This window comes from Gymnodraco acuticeps, unplaced genomic scaffold (assembly GCF_902827175.1).
Source record: "Gymnodraco acuticeps unplaced genomic scaffold, fGymAcu1.1, whole genome shotgun sequence".
Taxonomy (NCBI): Eukaryota; Metazoa; Chordata; class Actinopteri; order Perciformes; family Bathydraconidae; genus Gymnodraco; species Gymnodraco acuticeps.
Window position 1 is genome coordinate 3,304,107 of NW_022990023.1, and position 12,206 is coordinate 3,316,312.

General features: G+C 40.4%; 1 protein-coding gene across 1 annotated transcript; it reads left to right on the top strand.

Annotated features, from left to right (window-relative positions):
* Positions 1-638: 638 nt before the first annotated feature.
* Positions 639-6,992, top strand: LOC117544950 (heparan sulfate glucosamine 3-O-sulfotransferase 2-like). Its single transcript, XM_034214494.1, has 2 exons — positions 639-1,418; positions 4,360-6,992. Exons 1-2 carry the CDS (start codon positions 925-927, stop codon positions 4,976-4,978), a joined length of 1,113 nt encoding a protein of 370 aa, XP_034070385.1. The 5' UTR covers positions 639-924; the 3' UTR covers positions 4,979-6,992.
* Positions 6,993-12,206: the final 5,214 nt, after the last annotated feature.

Consider the following 12,206-nt stretch of genomic DNA (forward strand, 5'->3'; position numbering starts at 1 on the left):
AAGTGTGTACAAAAACCATGAAATCAAACAACATTTGTATTATCCCATATCAAGTATCATATTACAGTAGTATTTCAATATCCAGAAATGTTACCCAGGTCACATACACTGAAAAAGATTAGACTCAGCTGGATGACCCAGCTTCCCGTGGATGGATAGCTGCAGGTTAGGACCATGGAAATATCAAAGTGTGAATGTGTATGGAGTTTCATCTGGAATTTTTGATTGCTTATGTGCTTTTGGTGTAAAAGTGTTAAAACCACATTTAGATTAAATATCACAAATGTATCATACTCATAAATGTTGCTTCATCCTTGTCAACTACATCAGCCTCATTTGAACTATTCAAATCATACTGAATCTCACCTTGCCTGAAAAAAAACACTAACATATGGGGGGTGCAAATAAACTCATCTCCAATGTGTGCAATGCAGCAGCTATATCATATATCTGTGCCATAAAAAGGAACTTGAAGATGAGAAGTGAGTAAAGTCAGCTGAAAGAGAGAGATGATCTTTTTTTTCAAAATGCAAATATGCTGTGACGTCACCGTGTTGAAATATTTTTCTGTCGCTCAGCCGGTTTGGAGCTGTCAGAGAGCGCGCACTCCCACTGCTTCTCACTCGTGCGTGGTGACCATGGAGACGTCCCGGAGTTTTTTAGGAGAATGTCATTTCCAAACTCAGTGTGCAGCGAAGGATGCTTTTTCAATTAACGCACTGAGGAGATTGGACACAGATGGATTGTGTTAATACGCTCCGCGATGAACTAATGGGAGTGTTGACTACCAACTGAGAAGACGCAGAAGTTGTCTTAATTCTCTGCTTTGGAGACAGTTCGGACACTTAAGCGACTAAAACAATCAGAAAGGACGGAACGCAGAAATCAATTAGAAAACCATGCACTGTTCATATCCATGGAGAGATGGCATGCGTGCTCCTCTTCAGTCGACTTCATCCCTTCTCACACCGGCTCACAAGAACATCCATTTGCTTATTATCGCTTATTCTCTCTTATCTGTGCTACTGTGCACTGTTCCCTGCCGATACCATCATGCACAAGTCAGGTGATCCGACACCCAGCTGTCAGCGCGTCCTGGCCGATGGAGCCAAAAGGCGCATTCAAAAAACACCTTCATGCGTTTTGCCTTTGGATGCGAGACCGATCAACGTCGAGATTTCTCGGCTGAAATCCGACCAAAGACCTCCGTCAATTCTCCACATCGACACCCCCAGTCCTCCCATGGGTAACTTAAAGTTTGGGAATAAAAAGTTACCAAACGCTATTATTGTTGGTGTGAAAAAGGGAGGCACCAGAGCTGTCCTGGAGTTCATAAGGATTCATCCAGACGTACGAGCAGCTGGCACCGAGACACACTTCTTCGACCGGAACTATGACAGAGGTCTGGAGTGGTACAGGTAAGAGCATGACCCACCTGCACAGGTAGCGTATAGCTACATATGTATCTGTAAAATAATCTTCTAAGGGATAACCTGAAAATGGCACCACTTTAACTGTGTGAGCCAAGAAATCAAATATGGGATCAATTGCAAAACCTAAAACCAAATTACACCATTCACTGTTTTGCAGTCTGTAAGAGGTGTGAAAAAATGATCAGCTTCAATTTGACTTTTAATTTAGCTGGTGCCTTGAAAGACTCATGGGAACGTCTGGACATTTAGTGCTGATGGTCAGCTGTCTGTATCTCAAAAGTAATGTATCTGCTCATGCCTGGCCTCCATAGCTTAACTGAGTAAATACATCAAATAATGTCAAATGAGGATGATGATAAAAATGATGAAGATATTTCATAAATACAGGAGTCTTGTATCATTTTACATTTCAATGTGAAGTGACTTTAGATGGGAGTTAAGCCATAGTATGTATTTTTCCTACTTAATTATTTTAGAGGATGTTTCCTGATAAAATACTTCAAATAATTAAAAAGAATAGCCAAATCTGACATAAATGATCTGCCAGTTATTGTTGTGCAAGTGCCTCTGAAAATTATGTCCAAATTAAGTCAGCTGCTTTCTGTTAAAATCTGCCATTTCCTTTCTCTCTTCCCTTGGTGTTGTGAGGTGGCCAAACATGCTTTATGTGTTTTCTGCAGTCTCTCGACTCATTTTGTCTCTTGTTGCAGGAAAGGTTATGAGCTCTGTTTACTTGTTTGGATTTATCTTATAGCAATTTATCAGATTTCTCCCAACAACAAAAAAAGTCAGAGATCTTGAGGCAAACAGTGTAAACTGCGACATGCAGCCTTCTGTTGCTGGCAGGCCCCTGAGCTGAGCTATTGTCTTGTTTGTTTGTATGTAGCAATTAAACTAATCTCAATGAATATAAAATGAAAGGATTTGTTTTCTAAAATGCTACATGAAGCATTGATAACCATCTGCAACTAATTACGAGAGTTTCTATATAATGTATACGGTATCCCATACATGAAACATCTGCATCGTTATTTGAACTCCTAATTACAGATGTATCCAGAAATGATTTAGTCATGAAATATCATGCATACACACTGACAACAAATCATGCACAAACACACTCATGTTAATGATCAGCTGTCATGCAGCCTGCAGGAGGGATGTGTTTCAGCAGTTTTATAAAAAAATTATGAAATGAAATGACCTCCGCTAATTGGCATTCGTCAGTGTGGTGAGAGGCTGAAGACCTTTTTATCTCAGATATGTGTCTCGGAGTCGTAAACCCTTCGCCTATTACAACACTTCGATTGTCAGCTGTCAAAGCTGGTGAGAAAAAGGTCAACGCACTGACTTTGAGTATTGATTTCAAAACAAACAGAAGCTTCTCAAGAAACTCTGATATAACACTCACCAATAAAGGCCATACTGTTGATATAGAAATGTAAAGGTATGCAATACTGACACAAGTTAAAGCAGCTATTAAGTTATTTTAGTGGTGATTTTGGGTACAACATCTGCACCCTTTTTAGTCTGTGCCCTATGGTCTCTGGTGTTCATTTTCCAGCTATACTACAGTATCATCTGGCTGGTGTACTTACCAAATCTCCATCAAGAGACCCTGGTATGCTTTTTGGGGTTTCCCTTTCCTCTGGTGTGTTATATAGGTTTCTGTGCATGTAAATGGTCTGCAAAGGCTAAAATCCCAAAGTTCCCACTAGGGTTAGGGTTAGATAGATGGCTAGATGGAGTTTCTCTTCCAAACACTTGCCTGAAAGGCCTCCATTGTAGTCCTTTGTTTACTTCAGTAACATAGTGACATCACTATGTTAACACTCACGCTTCTATTAGCTAGCGCTCCAACTCATTGGACGTGATAGGCTAATGGGCGGGACATCTCTAAGAGGTTGACCAATCACAACAGAGCCGGCCAAACCCAGTGGGCCATCCCTTGGCCCAATATTTTGACCGACGGCACTATATCCCTATGGGAGAAGTGGACGGCCGGGAACTAGAAAGCTTCCCAATCAGAGCAGACTGGGCTCTGGTTTCAGACAGAGGGTGAAAAGAGGTGCTGCAGCACAGGCAGTATGAGAACAATAAAGACCTAATTGAACATTAAAGCATGTAAACATGTCACAGTAGAGGCACAGAATACAAATATGAACCTGAGAATGAGAATAATAGAATGAGCTTTAATGCCACTTTGTGTAGGGATGTAACATTTCTGAAATGGGTCCAATTTGAGACCCTTGAAAATCGTAATGAAGATTTGTAACCCCTTTTCCAATGGTATGTAGACCAATGATAAACCAGTTAAATTAAGGAATACCCTTTTCCTGAAGCTCTATAGGCTCCATTTTAACTCTGTCCTTGATCTTTGATGGTTTCCGATCAAACTTCAAACTCTTACTCTGTGAAGGCTTACCTGTTTAATTCATCACTTTCAAAGACGACAATGGCCTAGTTTAGAGACCCAGAAGTAACCTAACAGAGTCACTGTGCTATATGTGTTCTGTTTGCATTCACTGATTTATTACTCTTGAACGTGGCCGCGCTGATGAGCAGGAGAGCTGTCTGCAAGACAATTCTCCTGTGACAACAGACTACCAGGACTTTGTCTCCTATTATAATTTGCATCAAGAAACTAGGTTCATGGCCAAGCTCGAGCTTCTCAGCTCTCGATTTCATGCCATGCATCTCACTTGTTTAATCCTGCCCTAAATAATAGAACAAATGCACACTTTTCCTTCAAACTGAGTGAATGCAAGGACGTCCTGTCCTCTGTGTCTGAATCTGTTAGCCTTTGTAGGAGTGTGAGCATTTTAAAACAGCAAGAAAATGTCAGCAAAATACACTTAATGTGAATGTAAATAAGAAACCTTTCTCTTTCAGGAATGTTTACTTTGTGTTTTCATCTTTCATTCAGAGGGTTAATGCCAAGGACTCTTGAAAGCCAAATCACAATGGAGAAGACACCGAGCTACTTTGTGACAAAGGAGACGCCGCACCGGATCTCCGCCATGTCCCGGGACACCAAGCTCATCGTGGTGGTGCGGGACCCCGTCACCCGTGCAATATCAGACTACACTCAGACCTTGACCAAATCTCCCGACCTGCCGAGCTTCCAGGACCTGGCCTTCAGGAACCAGAGCCTGGGCATTGTGGACACGTCGTGGAACGCCATTCGCATCGGCCTGTACGCTCTGCACCTCGAAAACTGGCTCCGCTACTTCCCTCTGGCTCAGATCCACTTTGTGAGTGGGGAGCGTCTTATCACAGACCCTGCAGGGGAGTTGGCACGAGTGCAAGACTTCCTTGGGTTAAAGCGCATTGTCACAGACAAACACTTCTACTTCAACCGCACCAAGGGCTTCCCCTGCCTGAAGAAGCCGGAGAGCAGCGGCTCGCCTCGCTGCCTGGGCAAGTCCAAGGGCAGGACTCATGTGCAGATAGACAGAGATGCTATTGAGCAGCTGCGGGACTTCTATAGACCTTACAACATTAAGTTTTATGAAATGGTGGGTCATGACTTCAAGTGGGAGTAGAGGTTGGAGTGATATTTTTAAATGGAAGGAGAAAGATTTATGTATTTCACAAATTCAAAAATAGGATGCCTGCATTGATATTACATGGCTAAGGCGGATAGAGAAATATCAGCACTCTCCTGAAATGTTAAGAGTGAAACTGAAAAGCAGTACTATTTTTTGAAGTGAGACGTAATAAATATAGGAATATCTACGACGACATTGCTTTTGCACTTGTAATGATCAGTTACCAGCCAGCGCCAACATCCTGTTTGTTGCCAAATATAGCCCTCATTTCAGCTTCAGGATCACACCATTTATTTTCCTGCATTATTGCTGACTAGATCCCCCATTTGCTGACTGGTTTATAAAAAAAGGACATTCCAGGGAATGGGATTAGTTCTTCTTAAAACCTGCTTCACTAATCAAGGCAGGGCTTGAAAGCAAGACCTTGGAAAATGTCAGCAAAGTCCTCAGGGGGAGGAGAAATAAGCTGCAGCACTGTGGTGGTAAATCTGAAATGTAAAGCCATAACGCAAGTGGGAGTCATCTAATATCACTTACTGTTGGTCTCATCAGTTTCTATACAGAGGGGAAGGGTTTCTGTCTCCTTATTTCCAGCATGAATCCTGTAAGTTAGTACATGCAGCGCTTCACTTTGTTCTCTGTGCTTTATTTGCCAAATCCATGTTTATATTTTTGTTACCAAAGTATTTAATCACATGCCTTAGCCACAATGCTTGTCCATGAACTTAATTAAAAGAAACAGAAGCACAAATATATTTTTGGACATTTATTTCTGTCTCCTCTGAACCATGTATCTTAATGTTGTTCAATGCCTGAGTGCAAAGCTAAGAAAAACTTCTGATTCTGTGCAGTACCTTCCTGTTCTTGTTAGTGAAATGTGTGCTTTTGAACAGATAACACCACTTACATCCTTCCCCCATGGTGGGACTGAAAACATACTTCTGTAAGGTTTTGTTGTGAGCTTCAGTCGTGGTATGCGGACGAGTGGGCGTTGGTGTAAGGAATTTAAATCCCTTTTCAGAGACAAAGCAGGGTACACCTAGCTGTGGCAGGTTATCAAATGCATTCTGGGACTGCATATCACATGATTGCGCTTGAAATGTTGGGTTTGGCTGCACGGTATGAATACTAAAGCCTGAGTTGAAGCCTGACTCTGAAACAATATTAAAACAAAGAGGAAATTACCTTATGAAACATAAACTGGGTTCAAAGAGATTATCTTATTATCATCAGTCACTCAATTTCCACATCACACATGATGATGTTACAGGTAAAGCTTTTGATCACACTTTAAATGTATACTTGAAACTAAATGGAAATTATTGAGTTTACAAGGTATCAATACCTATATTTAAGTAGGGAAACCATGGGGAATAGGTGTGCTCAAAGAGAAATGAGAAATAATTGACACTATTTATGTCTTTATTCATTTATTTAGTGAGTACGGGAATGTGACAAGGCTTGAGAAAGGACTATTTATAGATAGATTATATATATATTTTTTAAACTAGCAATCTGAAAACGTGTTTCTCAAATATGGATTATTTATGTCAGTATGATCTTGGAATAAGGATAAGATACACGGGGTACAGTGTTACCGTCAGTAATAATATTGTGGCAAACTCTTCATAAATACATTTGATTTACCTGAATAAGGAATATGACTCGAGGTACAAGGGAAACCATGGGGAATAGGTGTGCTCAAAGAGAAATGAGAAATAAGTGACACTGAGTGACACTATTTATTTGAAATAAGTGACACTATTTTATTCATTTATTTAGTGAGTACGGGAATGTGACAAGGCATGAGAAAGGACTATTTATAGATAGATTATATATATATTCTTTAAACTAGCAATAGGAAAAACGGGTTTCTCAAATATGGATTATTTATGTCAGTATGATCTTGGAATAATGATAAGATACACGGGGTACAGTGTTACCGTCAGTAATAATATTGTGGCAAACTCTTCATAAATACGTGTGATATGTGAATGTGATGTACCTGAATAAGGAATATGACTCGAGGTTATGGGCAAATATTGTTTGGCAAGGCATTGAGAAATTGGTATGTAAAATAAAAGTATTTTTGCAATAATAGGCTGTAAATTAAAAAGAAGACTTTAAGTGTAAGGTTAGTTAGAGGCTGTCTACTTCTTCCCTTGTATACATCAGTAGTATTTCACAGGAACCCTGTTAGAGCTATGCAATGATTATTAAATCAACATCCTAAAATGTAGATCCACAAGCAAACACATCGACAGTGCATATAGACTTGTGAGGATTCACTGAGGTACAGAATACAGAGCAGCAGAGACTTACTCAGCATGTTAATGTGTATCTCAAGTATTAGATGTTAGAACATTGATCTACGAGTTTCCTTAACTAATAAGATTCATTAATAATGATTTGGCTCTCCGTGAAATGTAGAACATGTTGGTCCTCGCTGTTATCTTCCTACCTCAGAAGTCTAGTACTTTTCATCTGTTTGAATACTTCTTTTTCATCTGAAGCCTTACTGAAATTTGCATGTAACAGAGTGTGCTTTGAAGATTTCTCTGTGTTTGACATAGAAATACTGAAAGTGGAGCCGGGGAGGCTTAAAACCTGCTTTTGTTTTTACTCTGCTATATTTTCAAACTCTCTGTCTCCTTCCTCATTCTTTGCATCTACTGCAAATGCTCACATTGTTAAGAGAAGAATCCCAAAAGGCGCTCCGCTCAGTGACGCCCTCACAGCACAGACGTCTGCTTTCTCTCTCTCCCCGTCCCAACATTCATTAAACTCACAGGACCTTCAGGCTGGGGCGTGCAGTCAGTACAGCTGCACCACCTCTGATGCCCTGCTTGTCATCATCATGCCGGCCAGCAGCTCATTTCTGGGGTTTTTTTAGAGCCAGCGCAGGTGAGCGTCTATCCAGTCGTCACCGAGAGCTGCATCTCTCTCTCGATGGTACACATGGGTCCTCATTAGGCCTGAGGGCTGGCGAGGAGCAATCCCGGAGAACAAGCAGCAGCCAGACTCTGATTAGATTCTGCTAGTGAACGGCTCTCCAGAGATTGTGCAGGTCAAAACTCTCTTTTTTTCTCTCCTCGCACACATACACAAACACTCAGCTTTCTTTTCAGATATGAATTCCCTCAGGAAGCAGCCCATGCAAATCATCAAATCCCTTGCATTTCCGAGCACCATGACTTGACCTATTTGCACTGCTAATGAGGTGCTTGTTAAGCTTAATGAGTATTTGTTAAAGCTGATGTGTGAATATCGTGTTGATTATGAAACATTATGACTACATCTCCCTATTAATTTTGAATGTGTTGAATGTTTGGATTATTTCCTATACAGTACAATTCACATGATGTGATCCCTGTGGAGCAGCCTGGTCATTATTTAATGCTGAAAAGACTTGAAGGAGCTGAATGGATCAATATTATGGTGAACTGTTCATAAGCGCTAGTTTTTGCTGAGACTAATAATAAGCCTTCAAGGACAGGAGCAGACACATATTGTTATTTTTTTATCTTGCAGAGTCCTTAGATAGTTTTAGAAACAGGCTTAGAGCTCACCTGATAATGATTTCTGAACATTGTGATCTGATATTGATTAATACTTGAAGCAGCAATATTTTTTTTTAAATGTAGGGGTGAGGGTGAAAATCTAAATAGATAAGTTCAACTTTTCTTTGAAACACCAAGAAATAAGTTAAATCCAGCACGTGGGTTGGAGAGAAACTTTAAATGTTTAAATGTCACGCTGATGTACATCACATAATGTAATTCACCCACAGGCTCCCTGTTGGTTAATGTAGCTCCAAACATCCACTCTTTTGGATTTTGAATGAGCCTAGAAGTGAGATAGAAGCTGCAGCATTGGATTATATCAAAAATGAATCTGTCCTTGAAATGTCAGTAATGCAGTAAATTTTACATGTGATTTTTAACAATAACAAGTTTTAATGCATGCCAACAGGGAAGTGCATTTTACAAGCATACTCTATTTTAGACGCACCAAATTAAAATAGTTCGCTTTCCTTGTCCTTTTGCCTGGGAATTTCATGAGATAGAATTAGGTTTCCTGGTATCCGAGGGAGACAGCAGCTGACACTGCAGGCACAGATTCAGCAGTGCATCTCGTTCAGTCCTAATGCTTCAGAATAGTTTAACTTCTGCAGCCGACAGGATGTCCCAGTGGTCGAAATCACCAGTGGTTTAGGAACCAAATTAAAACCAAGTGCTGACAACTGTGGCACAGTCTCAAGAACGTAATGATACATGTTCTACAACTATTTCCAGACCTGTGTAGAATCCGTGGTCTGTGGGGATGACACTTGGAGGAAAAGGAAGTGGAGAAGAAACTAAAGTTTTAAAAGTCACTTATATGCAAAATCTACTTTTTCATGTATTTTATACATAAGTGTCTCCTCTCTGTGGAGATTCAGAAAGTTTCAGGAAAAAATATTCTCTCCCCCATGTCCTGATCCATTTATATTAAAATCCCCTAAAAAAGAAGATGATCAGATTTTGGCCACTTTGTGATGTTACAATGTACACCGTACTTCCGGTATCCGCCATTTTACGCGAGGTGCAAGCAGGCCAAGGGTTTAGCCGTACACCGTCTAGGTGTTGCTAAGCTTCCTGTACTGAATATCATAGTCTATTGCCTTAATCAATATCTAGTCAACTCTAAAATACCACATATATGCAATGGCATGATAATATTATTGTGACAAGTGGGGTATTCACCTGGTGTTTCCAGAAATTAGACGTAGATGCAGCCAAAATCGACGCAGTCTGTAAGGGCAATCCGACAACCCACACAGCTCTAGTTTACGCTAGTAACGACCTAGAGCACACCCCTCAAGTCCAGAGATGTAATCCGAAGACATGCAGCGATTTCTTCGGTCGTTCAATTCAATTCAATTCAAAACCTTTATTTATACAGATAAAATCCATTGAGATCATAGACCTCTTTTACAATGGTGACCTGCTTCAATTAGTTCCAAACATTAATACAAACATGACAGAAAACAAAGGACATTATATGATACTACAGTTTGTATACTAGTAGCATTTACAGACACCAATATTTTCTGATTGTATAGCGTCTATCCTAGCTTTAAAAACATGAAATGGAATCAAACTGCTTAGCTTCCATTCCTTTTGTAGACTGTTCCATGCTAGCGGCGCTGCGCATCTAAAAGCTGTATTTCCTAATACAGTCCTAGCAGTTGGCACATGTAATACAACCACAGCTTTAGATCTCAGGCAGTAGCCATTTACAATACGCTGTGAGATCAGGGACAGATGTAAGACGGAAGTTTCCCTAACATTGCTTTATAAATAAAAAGATACCAGTGATTTAGCCGCCGTACAGTAAGTGAAAGCAACCCTGCCCTTGTATACAGGGTACAATGATGAGTCAAAGTCTTACAGTCTGTCACAAACCTTAGTGCACTATGATAGGCGGCATCTATCTTGGTGAGGTAATTGGCCGGCGCATTCATATAAAATAGATCACCATAGTCCAGCACAGGTAAAAAGGTCACAGTGACTAGCCTTTTCCTGGCCTCAAGAGAGAAACAGGACTTGTTTCTATAAAAAAAACCTAGCCTAACCCTCAGTTTTTTAAGCAGGTTATTTACATGCAGTTTAAAAGAAAGACAGTCATCAAGCCAGATACCAAGGTATTTGTAAGAGGTTACCACTTCAAGTTTTTTTCCTTGCATGGTTACAATATCTAAAACAGGCTCTGGTGACTTTTTAGCTTTTGAAAAGAGCATTAACTTGGTTTTATCCACATTTAAAAGAAGCTTAAGCGCTGAGAGCTGAGTCTGAACAGTGTTAAAAACAGTCTGTAATTTAACAACAGCCTCCTTAACTGAGGTACCTGCACAATACATCACAGTATCATCCGCATAAAAATGTAAGGTAGCTTCCTCCACATTATCACCCAAGCTATTAATATAAATGGAGAATAAAAGTGGACCTAGAACAGAACCCTGAGGTACACCATTAGAAATGCTCAACCACTCAGAAGTGAGCCCATCAAAGTGTACACATTGGGACCTTTCAGAGAGGTAGTTCACAAACCACCCCACTGCAAGGCTGGACAAGCCAATGCTGAGTAGCCTCTGTTTTAAAATGCGATGATCAACGGTGTCAAACGCTTTAGAGAGATCAATAAACAGAGCTGCACAACTCTGCTTATTATCTAAAAAACTAGTGATGTCATTTACAACTTTCATTGTGGCAGTGATGGTGCTATGTTTTTTCCTGAAGCCCGACTGATGTTTCGACAGGATATCATTTATACATAAAAAGTCCTTTACTTGCTCACTCACTAGTCGTTCAAGCACTTTAGCCAGAACTGACAATTTCGAGATTGGCCTATAGTTATTTAAAATAGTTGCCTCCCCTCCTTTCAGTAAAGGCAAGACATAAGCAGACTTCCATACTTTAGGAATTGTATTTGTGCTAAGGGAGAGGTTAAAAAGAGAAGTAAGCGTTAATTCAGAAAAAAAACCTAGTGCGCTCTGCCTTGCTACGTTAGCTAGCTGTTTATATTTGCACTTCCAGGATATTTGCACCTCCATGAAAATGGCGTATTTATATATATATGGCGCGTGTTGCATTGTGGGTAGCTCGTGACGTCACTGTGTGTGAAAGAATAAGTGTCAGTACGATGTTATTTTGTATTTGCGTGCATTTCCTGTTCGGAAAGTGGCGCTGCGGCTGTACTGATAGGCTGTGAATAAACAACTTGTGTTTTACTTTTAGGCTGTCTGAAGGTATGGACAGCTATCAAAGCTACTATACATCACATTAAGAACAATGTACAAATGAATATCGGACACAAATATATAATTTAAATGATTTATTCAAGTTAATATTTTGAACAGGCATCCACACAGTCACCTACTTTGTAATGTTCGATACCTCCCTGTAAGCGTCACGATATCCACCTCTAACCCGCAACCTCACATACGAGTACTGAATGTGCATCAAAGTGATCTTAGGAAGGCAGATATAGCAAAAGATGAACGTAAACGACAAACGAGGCGATCGACATGGTAAGTCAACAATGGGTCCTCAATGTACACGCCCCGGATTCCTATGACGAAAATAATAGAATGTCGCCAGTTGTCATGACTCAAGTTATACTGCAACACCGGCACTAGGCCGGGCCGGCGTGGAGGCCCTCCGACAGTGGGTCGCGTTTG

Bases quoted from the DNA above. Each gene is read 5' to 3' on its own strand.
- LOC117544950 (XM_034214494.1), top strand. From the start codon at position 925: ATGGCATGCGTGCTCCTCTTCAGTCGACTTCATCCCTTCTCACACCGG. The intron at 1,419-4,359 runs GTAAGAGCATGA...TCTTTCATTCAG, and splicing joins AGAGGTCTGGAGTGGTACAG to AGGGTTAATGCCAAGGACTC.